This window comes from Dryobates pubescens, chromosome 26, assembly GCF_014839835.1.
Source record: "Dryobates pubescens isolate bDryPub1 chromosome 26, bDryPub1.pri, whole genome shotgun sequence".
Classification (NCBI taxonomy): Eukaryota; Metazoa; Chordata; class Aves; order Piciformes; family Picidae; genus Dryobates; species Dryobates pubescens.
The window spans coordinates 1,585,712-1,606,081 of record NC_071637.1 but is presented as its reverse complement, the minus strand read 5'-3'; the positions used below and the strand labels follow the sequence as shown (position 1 = coordinate 1,606,081).

At 59.7% G+C, this 20,370-nt stretch overlaps 1 protein-coding gene across 1 annotated transcript; it reads right to left on the bottom strand.

The window, feature by feature from the left end:
• Positions 1-2,510: 2,510 nt before the first annotated feature.
• SNTA1 (syntrophin alpha 1) lies at positions 2,511-19,213 on the bottom strand. Its single transcript, XM_054173372.1, has 7 exons — positions 18,858-19,213; positions 16,228-16,413; positions 5,413-5,611; positions 4,898-5,305; positions 3,902-4,098; positions 3,635-3,822; positions 2,511-3,343 (listed from the first exon to the last, which is right to left on the bottom strand). The coding sequence occupies exons 1-7, from the start codon at positions 19,117-19,119 to the stop codon at positions 3,251-3,253; spliced, it is 1,533 nt and encodes a 510-aa protein (XP_054029347.1). The 5' UTR covers positions 19,120-19,213; the 3' UTR covers positions 2,511-3,250.
• Between the last annotated feature and the right edge of the window lie 1,157 nt (positions 19,214-20,370).

Below are 20,370 nucleotides of genomic sequence, written 5' to 3'. Positions count from 1 at the left end.
GGCTTTAAACTAGAGCAGGGTAGATTTAAGTTGGATGTTAGGAGGAAGTTCTTTACTATGAGGCTGGTGAGACACTGGAACAGGTTGCCCAGAGAAGTTGTGGACACTTCATCCCTGGAAGTGTTTATGACCAGGCTGGATGAGGCTTTGAGCAACCTGGGCTAGTGGGAGGTGCCCATGGCAGGGAGGGTGGAATTAGATAATCTTTAAGGTCCCTTCCAGCCCAAATCATTCTATGATTTCTTCACACCAAGTAAGTTGTTGCTGTGCCTGCTCCCTGCTCAGACCACAGGCACCTCACTGCCTCTGTTTCACGCTTTTACTGCTTTCCTCCCTTTTCTTTGCAGCTCAAGCCCTGCTTCTCCCCCTGCACCCCAAAAGCTGCCCCAGCACCAGGGTCCCTGCACCCGGGAGTGGTTCTGCACATGGCAAACCACATCCTCCCCCAAAAACATCCCCTCAGACACACACTGCCAGCACCAGCAACTGCACCCACCCTTCCCTGCCAAATCAGTCACATGCCAGCAGTGAGTTGAGACTGGCCCTCCCCAGATCATAGCTCCTGAAAGTGCCACCTTCACTGAACAAGAACCCAAGGGGCAGCACTTCACCCATGGTCGATCAGGGAGCAGGGACCCCCTCTCCAAGGCTCCAAAGGGAAAAGCTGCTGCAGCCCAGCCAGCGATGCTGTTGACTCCAACGCCCCCATCAGTGCCATGCTGGGACAACTCCAACCACCAGGGCAGGATGTTGACACTGTTTCACAGCTAATTAGTTGCTATTATTCAGCCAGCAGCCTCAGCCTTCGCCTTCTCCTCGGCTAACTGCCCCAACAGCCTCACCTGGAATGGTGCCAGGCGTGGGGTGTCTCCCACCCCTCTGGGCAACCTGGGCCAGGGTCTTACCACCCCCAGTGTCAAACATTTCTCCATTCCCTCCAGTCTGAATCTCTCTTCTAGTATCAAACCATCACCCCTTGTCCTGTCACAACAGGCCCTGCTCGAAATTCTGTCCCCAGCTTTCTGATCAGCTCTTGAAGCACTGCAAGGCCACCAGAAGGTCTCCCTGGAGCCTTCTCTTCTCCAGGCTGCACAACCCCAACTCTCTCAGCCTGGCCTCACAGCAGAGGGCTTCCAGCCCTCCCAGCAGTGCTGTGGCCTCCTCTGGCCCTGCTCCAACAGCTCCATGTCTGTGCTGAGGACTCCAGAGCTGCCCCAGCACTGCAGGTGGGGTCTCAGCAGAGCACAGCAGAGGGGCAGAATCCCCTCCCTGCCCCTGCTGCCCACACTGCTGAGGATCAGCCCAGGACAGGGCTGGTTCTGGGCTGTGAGCTCATGGTACCAACTCATCTCCAGCTTTTTCACCCCCCAGTATCCCCAAGTCCTTCTCCACAGGGCTGCTCTCCAGCATCTTCCAGTTAATCAGAGGTTACCCTGATCAAGGTGAAAGTTCTTGCACTTGGCCTATTTGGACCTCATGGGGTCCACACAGACCCGCTTCTCCAACTGATGACTGTGCAGTGATGCAGACATGACCCTTTCTTGTCCCAGTGTCCCTGTCCAGGTGCAGACATTGTGCCAAGAGCTCTGCTACTGCAGCTGCCCCAGAGTGCTGGGCCAGCACATCTCACAGCCTGCTAGACACACGCTGACAAACCACACCTCCCAATGCACCCCACCAACAGCTCCCAGCACCAGCACAGCACCTTCCCCCATGGGATGGGGGCAGGGCATTGGGTGGCTAACAGCTCTCACCAAGCTCCTGGAGCCTCCTCAGGGAGTACTGTCCACACAGAGCTTTGACACTTCATCTTGGGCATCACTGTGTCCCTCTCTGCCATGTCCAGCACAGGGTTGGGCACCTTAAGTGACTTTTTGTCCTCACCCTCAGAGGATGATTAGAGGCCTGGAGCACCTCTCCTATGAGGACAGGCTGAGAGAGCTGGGGCTGTTCAGTCCGGCTCTGAGAAGACCTATTGTGGCCTTCCAGGATCTGAAGGGGACTCCAAGAAAGCTGGGGAGGGACTTTTGAGGGTATCAGGGAGTGACAGGACTGGGGGGAATGGAACAAAAGTAGGAATGGGTAGATTCAGCTTGGATGTTGGGAAGAAGTTGTTCCCCATGAGGGTGGTGAGAGCCTGGCACAGGCTGCCCAGGGAGGTGGTGGAAGCCTCCTGCCTGGAGGTGTTTGCAGCCAGGCTGGATGTGGCTGTGAGCAACCTGCTGTGGTGTGAGGGGGGTTGGAACTGGCTGAGCTTGAGGTCCCTTCCAACCTTAACAATCCTCTGATTCTATGCTTCTCAGACCAACTCCACCAGCTCACAGCAACATCCCACAGCCTCCAAGGAAAACACTTCCTTCTTCCAATAGAGAACACCCCGAGGCACTGCCCAGGCATCACCCACCAAGAGATCTTCTACTTCTCCAAAAGAAACCAGGAGACAAAGACCTTGGCTGCTGTTGGTTGTGCTCTGCAATGTTTATTTGACTCCCCTCCCCCTCTCCCCCCCCAATAGCTGTTTTCATGCAGAATCTTTCCTTTCATCAAAGTTGTTTCCCCGCAGCCACTTTGACAACCCTCCCCCTAAACCAAGGAACAAAGTGACCCAGGAGTCAGCCAAACAAAGCAAACTCTGACCCAGAAAAGTGGTTTCTGATTTGGCAGAGGCTGGAAGAGAAACAAAATTTGGCCAACAGATCTATCTGCAGCTCGCACCTCTCGAGCACCACGGAGCTGCCTTCAGCCTGCAGCCCTTGGGGTTGTCCATCTGGTGGTGGCGGAGGGGAGGGAACACACAAACACATCCTTGCGCTGCAGGACCTGGGCACCCTCCTGGGCGGGGGTCCAAGCCCCAGCATGTTGAACTGGGTGATATAAATATAAACCCTTGATAGAAAGCTGTGATTTGTACAGAAAATATCATCTCACAAAGGCACTGGGGTGAGGACCACACTGTCACCCTGCACGGGCTCCCTCCCGGCCTCTCCAGCCACCGCCGAGCGTCGGGGTTGGAGAAAGGAGCAGAAGGAGGAACCAGAGAAGTCCTGGTGCTACCATCCCAGAGGGATTTCACCCCACTGTTGCCCTGGAGTGGGGTTTTGTCCCAACTGGATGGTGCTTTTCCTTGGTAGGGGATGGTGTGACCCCACATGAGCTCCGGGCTCCTTGGGCTGGCTTGCGGCTGGGATGGCCTGGAGGGAGGTGCATAGATCGGTGGGGCTGGGGCTGCTCTGCCCGGTGCTCCACTCCTTCATGCCAGCAGCCCCAGCCGGGTCACCTTGGCTGAGAGGAAGGAGTGGATGATGAAGACGATGGTTTTGGGGCAAGAGTGAAGGTCCAATTGCTGCAAGAAAGGAATGGAGGAATGTTTGCAATAAGGAGGCTGCTCCTGAAGCAGCCGGCAGGGAGGGCAGAGACCACCCAGAGCCCCGCCCCTAGACGTCACCACAGCCTTACTGGGGTCCTGGGAAGGGCTGCATACTGCAGGGGCTGCGTGCAGCCAGGCCGTGCTTCACCCCTTCATGCCAGGCGAGTCTAGTGCTGGGCACTGGGTGGGCACTCTGCTCATCCTCTACCCCCAGGGTCGGTGGGACTCAGCGGGGAAGGGGGGTTGGTGAGGGTAAAGCCAACTCACAATCTCTCCCTCTGGGCCACCAAAGTCCAGGTAGAGCATCTTGGTGCCATCATCAGAGGACATCTGGAGCTTCTCGAAAGGCTGTTGGAGCAGGATGGTCTTGCTGAGCCCAGGCTCCGTGGTGGAGATGGTGAAGCCCTTGTCGATGTGGATGGACAGAGTGCAGTCCTGCCCCTTCCACGTGCAAGCTGGGGACAAGGGTGGGGACAGAGATGAGATGGTGGCCCCTTGTCCCACCACCCGGTTCCACTATAGAACCCCACTGACCTGTCGAGACCTCCTGGACCAGCTCAGCAGCTCCGTGGGTTCCGTCCACCAGCAGCCGCGTCCACAGCGCCAGGTCGCGGGGGCTCTCCAGGCTGAACAGGTGGCTCTGCACGCCCAGCCGGCTGCCGCTGCGCAGCGCGAACGACAGCTCCGCCTCGTACAGCGCGGAGCCCTTGGCCGGCCCCGAGTGCACCAGCCTGCGGCACCGCACTGCCATCAGCGCCGCGCAGCACCGCTCCCATCTCCGCACCCTGGCCCGACCCGCTCCGCTCCTGAGGCTGCGCGACGAGGCCGCCAGAGGGCGCTGCAGCACCGCGGATGCGCCCCCGCCCGGGAACTACCCACGACTGGCACCGACCCGGGACACTGGCACCGGTCCTGGACGGTCGGTGGCACGGACCTGGGATTCTGCCATCATCTCAAAAGCCTCTGCTTTTGAGATCCAGGGTGATCCCTGGGGCTCTGCTCTGGCCCCCAGCCCCTGCCATCACCCCAGTCACTGTCACCATCACTGGGGCTCTGCCCAGATCCCCAGCTCCTGCCATCCCCCTCAGACACTACCACCGCACCCGGGGCTCCATCATGATGCCCATCTGTGCCACCAACCTGCTCTGCCATCACCTCGGGACTCCACCACCATCTCAAAAGCCTCTGCTGCCACTGAGACTTCTGCTGTCAGCCTGCCCTTGTCTCCAGGCCCTATCATCATCCGCAGTCGCTGCCACTATACTGGGATGCTACCCTGAATCCCTGCCACCACACTTGGACGCGGCCACCCTAAGTCCCTTCCACACCCCTGGGCACTGCTACCACCCCGTCAACACCCCTGGCGTTCTGCTCTGGCCCCCAGCCCCTGTCACCCACTCCCAGTCACTGTCACCACCTCAGGGCTCTGTCACCATCCCTGGAGGTCTTCCCTGACCTCCCCCACCCCTGCCACTGCTACCACCCCATCTCTCATGCAGGGCAGGTGGGTGCTGGTCCAGTGTCCCCTACCTGGTGGCAATGAGGGGGTAGTTGTGCGTGGGCTTGCCCAGGGCGTCGCGGGTCTGCGGCAAGCTGCTGTACAGCAGCAGCTCCTTCTCGGTCAGGACAGCCAAGAGGTTCCTGGTGCCAGCATTAGGGAGCTGCAAGGGGACGGGGTCAGGACCACCAGCGAGCACGGCGGCACGGGGTGCTGGGGGGACGTGGAGTACCTGCTCGGTCAGCCAGCCCACATGCTTGATGTCCCTTCCAGCCACCCCGCTGGCACCTGGCAGCTGGGCTCGCAGCTCCTCCTTCACCCGAGGCAGCAGCGCGCCCGCGTTGGCCTGGATGGCGCCGAGCCACGACTGCGCCGTCGCCTCGTCCTTCGCCCGCAGGAAGAGGGCGACGCGCCCGTCCGCCGAGCACACCTCCAGGTACCTGCAGCGACACGGCCCCGCTGGGTCCCCGCCGGGTCCCCGCCGGCCCTCGGCACCCCGCGGCACCGCAGAGCCATCACCACCCCCGCCCCGGCACCGTGCCCTGACCTGTGCTCCGGGTCGGCGGGGAGGCACTTGCGGGACACGTAGCACATCTTGAGGGGCAGGGTCCTGCCCTCCCGCAGCTCCCGAGGGGGCAGCAAGGGAGAAGACCGCTTCTGCAGGGCCGTGGGCGAGGGGTCCCAGCTGACCGTCGCCCCCGTGGAGGAGTTCTTGAAGTAGGGAGAGATCTCCTTCATGTACTTCACTGGAAGAAAGGCAGCACCCAGCTGAGGGCTTGGCACTGCCAGGGTGGTCTCATCCTGCCCACCAGCACCCATCTCCCCTCCCAGAAGCCACTGCACCAGAGCAGGTGCTACCTCCCTTACCTCCCCAGAGCTGTCACCCATGGGTGCAGCAGGTCCCCTGAGCCACACCCCTGTGGGTGTGGGGAGTGGATGGCACCAGTGGGCAGTGTTATATCAAAGGGTAATATTGACATCTAGATGGGCTTAGCATCTCCTCAGGGCCAGCAGTGGATCTCCAGGACCCCTCTGGAAGGGAAGGACACCCATGCCCCTGCTCCAGCATCCCAGCTCAGGGTGCCTCTCAGGAGGGCTAAAAATGGCCTTTCCCAGCTTTCGTCTTTCCTTTAACCCAGATCCACGTCTGATCAGGTCCCCAGGGTAGCACGTGGAGGCAGGGGTGGGGGAGTGGGCAGGAGTCCCAGGCCAAAATGACAGAGTCCAAGCCGTGCTGGGACAGCCAGTCCCACCGCCAGCCGGGAGAGCAGCCCTCGTACCACGGCTCGCCCCCGGAGCAGCCTCGGGCTGCGTGCTCGCAGCTCACATCGCCCTGCCCCAGCAGTCAGAAACCAGCGACAAGAGCTCAGCTTCCAGTCCCCAGCAAGTCTGGATCTGGAGCCAGAGCCCTCAGAGCTGGCTCCTGAGGTTTAGAGGAAGGGGGAGATGAAAGTCACCGCGGGCTGATGGGGCCCCACAGCTACAGTCATGAAAATTAGGTCAGCGTCAGCGGCCAAAAAGCTTTGCTGAGCAGCGGGGGATGCCAGGCGTGGGGATGCAGCATGGGACCGACTGCTGGCTCCAGGGAAGGGCTTCCCTTTGGTAGGCCTTGGGGAAAGCACCATGGTACAGACACATGCTTGCTACCACATCCCCACTGTCACCACTGGGCTCACTCGAGGTCCCAGCCAGTGTTGTGGGGGGCAGAAGGGGGTGCATGAGCTTGGCTTTGCAGCCAACTCCTGTAAATGGCTGCTTGGTAGAGCAGCTCCATCCCTGCAACAAAGCCACAGCAGCCTGGTTTGGTGCCAGAAGAAGCCCTTTTTCCAACCATGAGAGAGCCTGCAAGCAGAGCCTACCACTCCCATCCTTTCCCTGCCCACCACTCCCATCTTCCCCTCACTCCTGTCCCAACAAGTTCTCCAAAACCTCTAAATCCCCAAATCCTATCCCAGGCTGCCTGGCTTGAGTGGGATCCAGCTACAAATGACAGCCCATGGTGGCCCTGGGGCCAAGGAGGCAGCATGGGGCCACCAGCCTTGCACTCTGCACTTCCCATTATAAATAGTGGCTGCGCTCCCACCGGCATCTGAGCCAGGATGGATTTCACCCCGAGTCACTCAGCTTGGCAGCAGGGACCTGCCACTGTCCTGGTGCCTGGGCACTGACTGGAGTCCAGAAAGATATCACCCAGCCACTGAAACCTGAGCAGTGGTCCCTGTGCCAGCCCCTGGCTCCCTGGGCATGCAGAGACGTCACTGGCATCAGCTGTGCGGTGGTGGAGTCACACCCTGATGGAGCCTTGCCTGGCCCAGGATGGGGCACAGAGAATTGCCAGCCTGTGCCTCTCTGGCACATGGCTTCAAGGAGGATTTAAGGCTGCTCACAAAGCACTGATGGGTTCCCACTGGAGGGGGCCCAAGCTGGCAGGGGAGCAGGGATGTGCTGGAGGCTGTGGTGCTCCCCAGGGAGCTGCGCACTGGGGCTGGGCCACCAGCCCACAGGAGCTGCTGTCCCCTCTGGTGACCCCAGCATGGGATTTATCATGGATTAACTTCTGCCAGTCCCTTCACTGCAGGGATTCACCTGGTATGGAATGGATTCATTAATTACACTGAATCCTAGCATGGTTGGGGGCAGAAGGGAGCTCTGGGGATCACCCAGTCCAATCCCCTGCTAAAGCAGGGCACCCACAGCAGCTTGCCCAGGAGCACAATGCCCAGGTGGGTTTGGAATCTCTGCAGAGAAGAAGACTCCACAACCTCTCTGGGCAGCCTGCTCCAGGGCTCCAGCACCCTCACACCAAAGCTTCTCCTCCTGTTCAGATGGAACCTCCTGGGTTCCAGTTTGTGCCCCTTGCCCCTTGTCCTGTTGCTGGGCACCACTGAAGAGTCTGGCCCCATCCTCTTGCCCCCCACTCTTTAGCTCTTGATGAGCATTAAGCAGATCCCCTCTCAAGGTGCTTTTCTCCAGGCTCAGCAGCCCCAGGGCTCTTAGCCTTTCCTCCTCATAGTGATGTTCCAGGCCCTTCAGCATCCTTGTGGCTCTCCATTAGTAGTCCTTTGTCTCTCTTGTACTGCAGAGCTGAGTCCAGAACTAGATCCAGGACTCCAGATGCAGCCTCACCAGGACAGAGTAGAGGGGGAATAGAACCTCCCATGACCTGCTGGCCACACTCTTCTTAATGCTTGCCAGGATACCACTGGCCTTTTGGCCACAAGAGAACATTGCTGGCTCATGCTGAGCTTGTTGTCCATCAGCACTCCCAGGTCACTCTTTGCAGCACAGCTTTCCTGCAGCTCAAGCCCTGACCTGTAGTGGTGCCTGGTACACTGCCTCCATCTCATTCAACCGTCTCAGACCACGTTATTCATCATCTCTCAAGTGCAACTCTTGAATGTATCTGTATTTTTCAAGTTAACCCCCCAGTGCTGGGCCTCCAGGCTGGTTGCCCTCCTCCTGCTTAGCCAGAACCCTCCAAAAATCACTCAGCAGAAACACAGCTGCTGATTTCAAGCCACCTCCAGCCAACAGACAGCCCTCTTGAGGCCTGCTGGGCCAATCCACTCAGCTCCCAAAGCCGTGGCTGAGTGAGTCCTGGAGCTCTGCTCCTGGGGAGGACAACTCATCCCACTGCCCCTCTCCAGCATGGAGGAGAAGGGGCAAACAGGACCTTCAACTGCTCAAGGCTTTGCACTGAGTAGTGCTTTATCTCAGGTTGTGGGGGAACAGCAGAACTCTCTGGGGGGGCCACGTGTGAGCAGCTGCTGGTGGCCAGGCTCTGCAGGGGGGGTCACAGCAGAGGGGCTCCCAAGCTTGCAGCATGTTCAGAGCCTGCTGTGTGCCCTGAGCCCTGCAGGGCAGCAGGGACACATTCTGCCAAAGGCTCCAGGCCTGTCCTGCTCACATCTTTCTGTTACAGTTGGGGTTTTTCTCCTCAGCAGTTCAGGAAGGGGCAAAAGCATACAAACCCCTGGCTACCAGACCCTCACTCTTCCCCCAGCCCAGCCCTCCCAAGCATGGAGAACAAGCCTGAGCCAAACACTCCTGAGCCCTTGATCCCAAGTCACGAGGACCTGCCCCACACACATGCCCCTGGCCCAGCACCACCCAAAGCCAAGCTCCTGAGAGCTTTGCTGAGGAGCCACAAACCTTTCTCCAGCCAGCAAAACCACCATAGCCATACAGGCACCCAGCAGCAGGCCCAAGAGCAGCCATCCATAGCTTGGGCCACCAGCTTGGTGCTGGCATGCTCTTGCTTCAGCCTGGAGATCAGGATAGGTCCTGCTGCTCCCCTTACCAAGAGCTTTCCAGCAGTATCTACACAGCACAGCAAGACAAAAGAAAAAGTCCAACTACAGTTGGCCAGCACATCAGAAAATTTTCTAGACAGGTCCTGGGGATCTAGTGCTGTCCCTAAGAAGCTGCTACACCAGGTGGCTCCTCTGTCCCTCAGGACTAATGATGCAAATGGAGCACTTTAAACCAAGGTGTGTGTCAGCAGTCACACATCCCAAAGAGGCACTGAAACAACCTGGAAACTTCCAGCTGATGTTGTGCTGTGCTTCCAAAACACTCAGCACAGGGACTGCCAACAACCACCCCATCCAGCATCCCACCCAGGGATGCCCCTGGCTCCCAGCACAAACAGTGCAGCTGCTGCTGGTCCCAGCTGCCTCAGCTCAAGTCCTGCTACCACAGGGAGGAAGATGCCCTGGGATGCTGTAGGGTGGAGATGCCATCACTGCCCCTCTTGGCCCAGGCTCCTGTCCCAGCACTCAGTGCCACATGCCATGCTCCAGCTCTCTGTCAAATAGACCCCAGTGCTGCATGGCCAGTGGTGACCCAAGGGCCATCAGGGAGACCATGGGACAACAGGATCATGAGAAACACCCCCAGAAAACTCCTCAGGGAAAGCAAACCTTCAGGACAGCAAAGTGTGGAAGAAGTGTGAGGATGTGGCCCCCTCACCACCTCCCTGCATCATCCCCAGGGCAGGTCCAGAGCCTCTGTTTCTGCTTGGGTTTGTTACCAATCTAAACCACCAAAGCACAAAGAGCATCACTGAGGCCAAAGCTGCTCATGCACTAGAGGCCACCTCAGGGCTTTCTGTCCTGAAGCCCTTCTGAGCCCTGAAGCAATGGGCAGCCACACAGATCCCAGCTGCCATCACCCCCTTCCACTCAGCACCCCCTTCCACTCCTCACTGGGTGTTACTCACCCCAGGGGCACCTACGGTTTGTGGCTATTCCACATTTCACGCCTTGCCCATCCCCACCCTCTGTGACTGCCTGGCAATCACCCCACCAGAGACAGGCACCCCCAGCACCAAGCTCTCCCAGAACCCCTGAGCTTTCCTCAGTTTCAACCCTCCAAGCTATTACTTGGCTGAGTGAGTCTTGGAGAGCTGCAAACAACAGCCCAGGAGCTGCTCTGCGGCCAAGGAGCCCCAGGCTGCCGCCGAGGTGAGATGCAGCTCCTCCTCCCCACTGCTCCCAGATCTCTCCCCATGCCAATACAGTGCAGGGGCCTCTCTGGGAAAACCACTCCTGGCACCAAAGCCCTTCCCAGCACAGCTGGAAGGATGTTTATCAGCCCCTCCCCTGCCATGGAGGTCTCTGGATCCCAAGCAATGCAGAAGGAAAAACAAGGAAGAATAAGGTAAGGGAGAGCAGCTCTCCCCAAAATAACAATGTCATATAAACACAGGCAAGCTCCTCCTGCAAATGCCAAGGGAGCAGTAAAAAAACCCTCTTGGCAGGACATGCTGAGAGGTATCTGCATGTCCTCACACCCAGCCAGCAATGACACCCAGGAGGCAGAGCCAGGGCTGAGCAGCCCGGGGTGAGAGCTGGCACTCGGAGCCACCGCTGAGACTCACCTCAAAATGCAGCACTGCCCAGCACTGCCACACTGCAGGGGAAGGGGAAGGGGAAGGGGAAGGGGAAGGGGAAGGGGAAGGGGAAGGGGAAGGGGAAGGGGAAGGGGAAGGGGAAGGGGAAGGGGAAGGGGAAGGGGAAGGGGAAGGGGAAGGGGAAGGGGAAGGGGAAGGGGAAGGGGAAGGGGAAGGGGAAGGGGAAGGGGAAGGGGAAGGGGAAGGGGAAGGGGAAGGGGAAGGGGATTACCCAGGCTGGAAGAGACCTTTGAGATCATCGAATCCAACCTACCACCCAGCACCATCTAATCAACTAAACCATGGCAGTAAGTGTCTCGTTGAGTCTCTTTTTAAACACCTCCAGGGATGGGGACTCCACCACCTCCCTGGGCAGCACATCCCCAGGGCCAATCTCTCTGGCTGGGAAGAACGTCTTCCTAACATCCAGCCTAAAGCACCCCTGGCACAGCTTGAGACTGTGTCCTCTTGTTCTGGTGCTTGGTGCCTGGGAGAAGAGACCAACCCCCACCTGGCTCCAGCCTCCCTGCAGGTAGTTGCAGAGAGCAAGAAGGTCTCCCCTGAGCCTCCTCTTCTGCAGGCTAAGCAACCCCAGCTCCCTCAGCCTCTCCTCCCAGGGCTGTGCCCCAGACCCCTCCCCAGCTTTGTTGCCCTTCTCTGGACACCTTCAAGTGTCTCAAAGTCCTTCTTAAACTGAGGAGCCCAGAACTGGACACAGGACTCAAGGTGTGCCCTAATCAATGCAGACTTCCCTGCTCCTGCTGGCCACACTATTCCTGATTCAGGTCAGGATGCCTTTGGCCTTCTTGGCCACCTGGACACACTGCTGGCTCATGTTCAGCTGGCTGTCAATCAGTACCCCCAGGTCCCATTCTGCCTGGCTGCTCTCAGCCACTCTGACCCCAGCCTGTGGCACTGCCAGCTTGCCCATGCCTGTTACCTTGATAGTTTTATTATTAATTTCCCCCCCTCCTTTTTCTCCTTGTTCAGCCTGGAGAGGAGAGGGCTCCAGGGAGACCTTCTGGTGGCCCTTCAGTGCATGAGGGGGCTGATCAGAGAGCTGGGGAAAGACTTCTGAGCAGGTGACAGGACAAGGGGTGATGGTTTGAAACTAGAAGAGGGAGATTTGGAGTAGACAGAAGGAAGAGATGTTTGACACTGCAGGTGGTGAGAGACTGGAGCAGGTTGGCCAGAGAGGTGCTGGAGGTCCCAAGCCTGGAACCATTCTAAGTGAGGTTGGATGAGTTACTCTTCATAGGAAGCAAGGTTGGAGTGAGTTACTCTTCCCAGACAGAGGAATTGGCCATTGGGTTGTGCTGCCCAGGGAAGTGGTGGAGTCCCCATCCCTGGAGGTGCTCAAGAAAGGCTTGGATGTGTCCCTTGGAGCCATGGTTTAGTTGTCAGGAGGTGTTAGGTATTAGGTGATAGGTTGGACTTGATGATCTCTGAGGTTCTTTTCCAACCTGCCTGGTTCTATGATTCTACCTGCTGTGACACTGCTTGAAAATGCCCTAAAAGCTCCTAAACTCAGGATACTTCCAGGAGGAGTGAGGCAGCCAACAGGCAAAAAACTCCTGTGCCAGACTCCTCAGTTGTGGTGCAGGGCAACCCCAAGGCAAGTCACAATCACATATGACAGCACATGGGGACCAGAAACCACCTCCCCATAGAACCACAGAATGCATAGGCTTGGAAGGAACCCTCCAGGGTCTTCTTGTCCAACCCCACCCCACAGTGAGCAGGGACATCTTTAACTAGATCAGGTTAAAGGTGTTATGGTCCTCCTCTCCAAGCTCTGGAGTGAGCCCAAGCAGAAGAGAGCAGGGAAGCCTCCCCTTTAACATTCTTTGGGGACCCCAAGGTCACCCTCTGCCCGCACAGCCCTGCCACCCCCTACCCCCAGGACAGGGCACTTGGCTAGCCAGCTCCCAGAGATCCATTAGAGTGTCACAAAGAAGGCAGAGGACAGCCCATCCCCAGGCAGGGTCACCACCATGCCAGCAAACCCAACACTGGGAGGAGATGGAGATGGTTCCATGGCTGTATCCCATGTCCATGACTGCATGAGCAGCAGAGATCCTGCCCTGCTCCAGCTGTTGACCACAGCATCCCTGAGCAGCACCACACCTTGGGAGCAGAGCACCACCAGCTACAAACTCACCCCAAAGCCTCTGGAGTGTTGTGTTGAGAGCAAGCCCAGCTCAGTTCTCTGGCCAAGGGCACCTGCTGGGAGTCAGTACCTGCTACAGCCTGCAGCTGCCTCCCAGGAGGGCAACCTGGCAGCACCTACCTCTCCAGGGGCATAGGGAAGGGAGGAGAAGGGAGGGAGGGAGGGGGGAGGAAGGAGGAGGGAGGAAGGAGGAGGGGGGAGGGAGGAGGGAGGAGGGAGGGAGGGAGGAGGGAGGGAGGGAGGAGGAAGGGAGGGAGGAGGAAGGGAGGGAGGAGGAAGGGAGGGAGGAGGAAGGGAGGGAGGAGGAGGGAGGAGGAGGGAGGAGGAGGGAGGAGGAGGGAGGAGGAGGGAGGAGGAGGGAGGAGGAGGGAGGAGGAGGGAGGAGGAGGGGGAGAGGGAGGAGGAGGAAGGAGAAGGAGGAAGGAGGAGGAAGGAGGAGGAAGGAGGAGGAAGGAGGAGGAAGGAGGAGGAGGGAGGAGAGAAGCTGCTCTGCAGAAAGGGGCAGCTCATCTCCACCTCCCGCGGGAGCTCTGGCAGAGAGGAAACTCAGGCCAAAGCAAAGGATCAAAAGAAAATACCAGAGAGAGGGTGGTCCAAGAACAACAGCCCCAGGGAAGCATTTCACAGCCTCCAGAGAAAGAGGCTCTGGTGTTTCTCTCTGGTCAATAGAACACAAACCACCCCACCAACAATGCTATCTGCTCCCAGCAGCTGTGCAGAGCAGCACATTCCTCCGGCTGAACCGTGGTGCTGCGGCTCCAAAGAGGAGGAACCCACAGCAGAAAGGGCTGAGCAAAGCTAAAACTGAAAAATCTGGAGCTGAGACAAGGTGGGGAAGGCCTTGCAGGACAGCAGAGCCACGGCGGCTGCCGGCAGCAGAAGACACAGAGCTCTGTGCAGGCAGAGCCAGAGAGCTGCCCCTACATCTAACCTCCCTTTGGGATCTGCAGCCCCACAGCCGCACCAGGAAGGGTCTCTCTGCTGCCAAGACCTCTCAGTTAAACAGGGTCACCCCAGGGGCTACTTAGTAGTGAGAGGGGAAGGGGTCCAGTCCCGAGGGACACATCCTGGGTGCTCACGGGTGGGCAAGCGTGGGCAGATGTGATTGGAAAGCTAACAGCAGAACGGGGTCTCTCCCTCAGGGCTCCCACAGTCCCAACCCCCCAGCCCTCATCTGCTGCCCAAGCAGGGCCCCCAGGGCTCCTGCAGTGTGCCAGCCCCTGCAGGTATGGGAGACACCAACCACCAGGTACCAGGAGGGAGTCCATACATAGGTTCATACAATCCTAGAATGGTTTGGCTTGGAAAGGACCTTAGAGACCATCTAGTTCTAACCCCCCTGCCAGGGGCAGCAACACCTTCCACTAGCCCAGGCTGCTCAAGGCCTCATCCAGCCTGGCCTTGAACACCTCCACAACCTCCCTGGGCAACCTGGTCCAGTATCTCACCACCCTCACTGGAAAGAATTTCATCCTAATCTCCAGTCTCAGTCTCCCCTCTCCCAGCTCAAAGCCATTGCCCCTTGTCCTGTCATTCCCAGCCCTCATCAAAAGCCCCTCCCCAGCTCTCCTGTAGCCCCCTTCAGCTCCTGGAAGGCTGCTCTAAGGTCTCCCCAGAACCTTTTCTACTCCAGGCTGAACAGCCCCAACTCTCCCAGCCTGTCCCAATAGAAAGAATAGGATAGAATAGATTAGGATAGACCAGACCAGACCAGGTTGGAAGAGACCTTCAAGATCATCCAGTCCAACCTATCATCCAACACCACCTAATCAACTAAACCATGCAACCAATCACCCTGTCAAGTCTCCTAAACACCTCCAATGATAGAGTAGATTCTCCAGCCCTCCAATGATCTTTGTGGCCTCCTCTGGACCCACTCCAACAGTTTGATGTCCTTCTTCTGCTGGGAGCACCACAAGTGATTCCCAAGGGCTCAGCTCCAATCTCCCCTAGGATGGGGAAGGTTGCATCTCTGAGATGTTTGTAAGCTCAGCTGCCAGACCTGTTCAGCTGCTGGGGATCCCATGGGAAGGCTTCACTCCTGAGCTGCCCCTGCTTGCACCCAGCAGCCTACCCCAAATCCACCCTAGCAAACAAAAAGGTGCTCAGCAAGGTGCACACACAAGTATCCACTTCTGCTGGCATGAGTCTCCAGAGCCACACTAGCCAAGGACATGGAGTTAAAAGCAAATCACAGGGAGAACAGGAGGAAGTTTTCCATTGCCCCAGGCACTGCAGCCCTCAGGGGGACTCCATACAACAGAAGTGTCACAAACCAGATCAGCTCTCCCCACACCTCCCACTGCTGCCTGCCCGCAGCGAGACGGAGCCGCTGGGCATCGAGCAGTGGCACACATGTGGTCTCCCCCTCTCCAGAGGTAGACGAGGAGATGCCAGCAGTTACCTCCAGCTCTTCAGAGGAGCAGATCAACCAGTCTGCACATCCTGTTTTCCATTTGAAAGAGTATGCAAATCAGCATGCAGATGATGTGCCATCCCCACGCTTCCAGGACATCACTGGGAAAAACAGGGATCAGCTCCTAGAAGCAGGAGGAGCCTCATCCTCTTGCCACTCTTAAGATCATAGAATTGTCAGGGTTGGAAGGGACCTCAAGGCTCAGCCAGCTCCAACCCCCTGCCATGGGCAGGGACACCTCACACCACAGCAGGTTGCTCACAGCCACATCCAGCCTGGCCTTCAAAACCTCCAGGCATGAAGCTTCCACCACCTCCCTGGGCAGCCTGTGCCAATCTCTCACCACCCTCATGGGCAAGAACTTCTTCCTAACATTCAAGCTGAATCTCCCCACTTCTAGTTTTGCTCCATCCCCCCCAGTCCTATCACTCCCTAACACCCTCAAAAGTCCCTCCCCAGCTTTCTTGGACCCCCCTTCAGATTCTGGAAGGCTACAATTAACTCTCAGTCTGTCCTCACAGCAGAGCAGCTCCAGCCCTCTGCTCCTCCTCGTGGCCCTGCTCTGGACACCTTCCAGCACCTCCAGAGCCTTCCCGGCACAGAGGCTCCAGAGCTGGCCCCAGAGCTGCAGCTGTGGTCTCAGCAGAGTGGAGCAGAGGGGCAGAATCCCCTCCCTGGCCCTGCTGGCCACACTTCTCTTGCTGCAGCCCAGGCTCTGCTTGGCTCTCGGGGCTGCAAGTGCTCACTGCTGGCTCCTGTGGAGCTTCTCCTCCCCCAGCACCCCCAAGGCTTTTTCTTCAGGGCTGCTCTCAAGCCAGTCCCTGCCCAGCCTATATCAGTGCTTGGGATTGCCCCGACCCAGCTGCAGGACCATGTCTCCTACCTTCCAAGACCACCTCCTTGCCTGTCTTCTTCAAGGCCTGCACGGCCTCATCGTGCGTCGCCTCGGAGAGGTCGGTGCCGTTGACGGCGAGGATGGCGTCCCCCACGTAGAGCGCCTCGGTCTGATCCGCTGCCAGCCCCTTGAATATCTTGGAGATCAAGATGGGCATTTTGTTCTCCCTGCCACCTTGGAACAGAAGAGAAAGGAAGTGGTCATGGCTGTTGGGAGAGCAAGGAGGAGCAGGTGGGGAGGGGGATTGCTTGGGTACCAGCTGGCCCCAGTGTGGCCGAGAGCTTGGCCACATCCCACCTCCTCAGATGCCCACAGCATGCCCTGTAGCAACCAAAAGCAGCCAAAATACCGTGAGGCTTTACAGCAGGTGAAGATGACTTGACCCATAAAGGTCTCCCTTCCACCCCATAACATTCTACAGCTCTGGTTTTGCTCCCATAGCCCCCCCAAATGGCAGCAGATTTCCTCACAGAGTGAGGGTGGCCCTCTTCCCATCCCTGCTGGCAGGAGAGCACGTCTTTATTTGCACTACTAATCGTGTGTGCTGAGCCACCATCCCCGCTCCAAGGACTCCATGATCTAAACAGATAAGACAGCTGAGTGGCTTTGGAGAGGCAAAAGAGCCAGGGAGAAGGGAACCAATCTGGCTCTCTGCTTCTCTTGGCACAGTAGCCCCTCTTGACCTGCTGCTCCCTGTTCTCCAGTCTAAAAGGATGCCTTTCAAACCTCCCCGCGGCTGGAAGAGATCAGTTTGCAAGTTAACTTTTGAACCTGCAGGGAGATCTGAGCAGCATTGCTGCTGCTGCCACCGTGCCAGCGAGCAGGGGCGCAGCAGCTCCTGCCAAGCCCCAGCCGGGGCACAGCAGCCAGGGATTGGCAGCCACCAACGTGCCCTACGTCCCAGGACAGCCTGTCCTGAGAAGCCTCCAGCGATGACCTCTCATCCCAAAAGGAGATGCTGAGCCCAGGGTGTTGTCACCGCCAGCCCCGGGGCTGCTCCCAGCCAGTGCCACAGGCATTTCCTTGCTCAGCCGCCTGCCAGCCCCCTCGGAGGGCTCCGGTTATCAGCTGTCAGAGGCCCCCCGTGGGGGCTGCTCCGAGCTGCTCGGCCTGTCCTTAGAGCAGCAGCTTCTCGCCTGGGCTGCCAGCACCAAGAGCTGTGCCAGGGACAGGAGCCTCTGCCAGCCAGGCTCTTGCACAGCTCCCACTGTCCTGCCAGTCAGGGCAAGGCCAGCCCAGCAGCTTCAGCAGCCAGGACCTCCCCACGTCCCACCTTGCCCACAGCCCAGTTTATGGTGAAGTGTCACTGGGTGAAACACGGCTGGCACACTTCTTAACCCTAAAGCATCCCGAGTGAGGAGGGGTGATGCCCTCCCTGGCAGTGGCAGGGGCACCACCACTCAACAGCTTCTTGTTCCCGTTTTAGGTGGCAAACACTTGGTTTCCACATGTGTCACTGCAAAACCAAAGTTTTGGCTCAAACAAGTAATGTTTTTCCTTCCCTGGGAGAGCCAGAGAGCTCTCAATAACTTGGCAGCCAATGGGTTAATACCAAAGGGGCTTTATGCTTCCCAAAAGGAAGGGCTGGCAGGCTCGGGCACCCCACAAACACCACCAGCGGGACATTGTCCATCCAACCCCAGCACTCAGACACCCACATGGCAAACCCCTGCCAGGTCCAGAGAGAGCTGGCGGCTGCGTCACAGCCCCTCGGAGCTGGGCTGAGCCACGTCAGGAGGGGAGAGCCACCGCTGAGCCCGCGGCTGGCCCTGCCCGCACACGGGGTCAGGAGCCCTCGCCCAGGCACCGTGGCAGCCCTTTGCCTGCCCACTCGCTGCCCGCTCGCTGCCCACTCCACCCTCCTTTCACGGAGTTTCCAGCACGCTCAGAGACACGTGAAACGCCGAGCCAGCAGAAGTGCTGTCCCTGCCCCACCAACTTTCCAGCCTGCAGCCCGTCCAAGCCAGGGAGAGGGCAAAGTCAGGAGGGCAAACACGGAATGTACCACGGAAGCTTTCCCGCTGCCCAGCTCTCCCAGAGCAGGCATCTCCAAGCTGGAGGTGTTGTTTTAACAGTGCCTGGAGGGCTCTAACCGCTTTCTTCGCTTCGCTGACAGTTTGAAAGGGACATTCCTCAGCACAGAGGCACGACGGGGACAAGGACACGCTGGCTGTGCCTTCTCTCTGGCTACGAAAGGGCAGCTTTTGCGTAACCCGGTGCCCGTGCCTGCATCAAGGGACAGCAGCCTACCCCTGCCTGCAGAGGGGCAGTGGGAGCCCCCTCCAGGTCCCAAACGCCGGGGAGCCCCAGTCTGGCGAGGGCACGGCGGACGGGGACGGTCGCCTCACAGCTGCGCCCCAAAGCACCGCTCCGTCCGTAGGCTGAGGACGTTTCGGGTCCCGTCACTGCCACGTGTCCCCTGCCCCTTCCTGCCCAAGGGCTGGACCAGGGCAGTGCATGGGGTGTGAAGACCGCAACCCAATCCCAACGCCGACCCCAGCCCCTGCCCCAGCCCAGCTCCCCTTTCTTCCAGCGAGCTGCTGGAAAGGGAAGCAACAGGTTCCGGTGCCCGGTACCTTTCCCTGGCGCCAGGAACCACTCTCCCGCTCCCCCCTCACCTTTGATGCTGATGCCGAGCCCCCCAACGTCCTGCTTCACCACCCGCACGGTGCGCCTGATGTTGGCGAGCGCCTCGGGCACGGCGGAGCCCGGTTCGCCGCCGTTCAGCTGCGCCGCCGGGGCCTCCCCGGGACCGGGGCTATCAGCAGGGCTCACCCCCAGCACGTCTTCGGCCAGGGTGAGCAGGACGCGGAGCCATTGCCCGCCGGGGCCGCGCAGCTCCAGCAGCCCGCTGCGCGGGGCGCGCCTGCCCGCCGCCATCTTCCGCGCCTGCCGCGCCGCCCCCGCCGCTCCCTGCGCGCCCCTCCGCGCACCGCCCCGCTCCGCACCGCCCCGACAGCTCCCACCGTCCCGCCCCGCACCGCCCCGGCAGCTCCTACTGTCCCGCTCCGCAGCGCCCCACTCCGCACTGACCCGCTCCGCACCGCCCCGACAGCTCCCACCGTCCCGCCCCGCACCGCCCCGGCAGCTCCTACTGTCCCGCTCCGCAGCGCCCCACTCCGCACTGACCCGCTCCGCAGCGCCCCGACAGCTCCCACCGTCCCGCCCCGCACCGCCCCGGCAGCTCCTACTGTCCCGCTCCGCAGCGCCCCACTCCGCACTGACCCGCTCCGCAGCGCCCCGACAGCTCCCACCGTCCCGCCCCGCACCGCCCCGGCAGCTCCTACTGTCCCACTCCGCACCGCCCCACTCCGCACTGACCCGCTCCGCACCGCCCCGACAGCTCCCACCGTCCCGCACCGCACCGCCCCGGCAGCTCCTACTGTCCCGCTCCGCAGCGCCCCACTCCGCACTGACCCGCTCCGCACCGCCCCGACAGCTCCCACCGTCCCGCCCCGCACCGCCCCGGCAGCTCCTACTGTCCCGCTCCGCAGCGCCCCACTCCGCACTGACCCGCTCCGCACCGCCCCGACAGCTCCCACCGTCCCGCACCGCACCGCCCCGGCAGCTCCTACTGTCCCGCTCCGCACCGCACCGCGCCGCGCCGAAAGCTCCCACTGTCCCGCTCCGATCCGCACTGCCCCGGCAAATCCCGCCGCCCCACTCCGCACCGCACCGCACTCCATCCCGCTCCGCACCGCCTCGGCAGCTCCCACCGCGCCCCTTCACACTACCCCAACTCTGCACCGCCCCGACAGCACTAACCGCCCCACTCCGCACCACCCCGCTGGGACAGAATCAGCTGGGCACTCCCCATTCCGTCCTGGGACGGGGCACTGAGAGGGCCTTGGCTCCCCAGTGTCCACCACTGTGGCCCTGGATGGGGCATCAGGAGGGACACGGCTTCCCATTGTTCCCCGCACCAGCCTGGGATGTGATGCTGGGAGGTAAGCAGTGCACCCTGCTGCTCCTCATTCCAGCTCAGGATAGGGTACCGGGATGAATGTGGCCTCCCAGCCCTCCCACTCGGTCCCAAGACAGGGCACCAGCAGGGGCCCAGGATCCCAGTGCTCTGTTTTTTGTCCTGGGTCTGGCCCAGGTTGTGACAGGGGTCCCATGTTGGGTTATGTG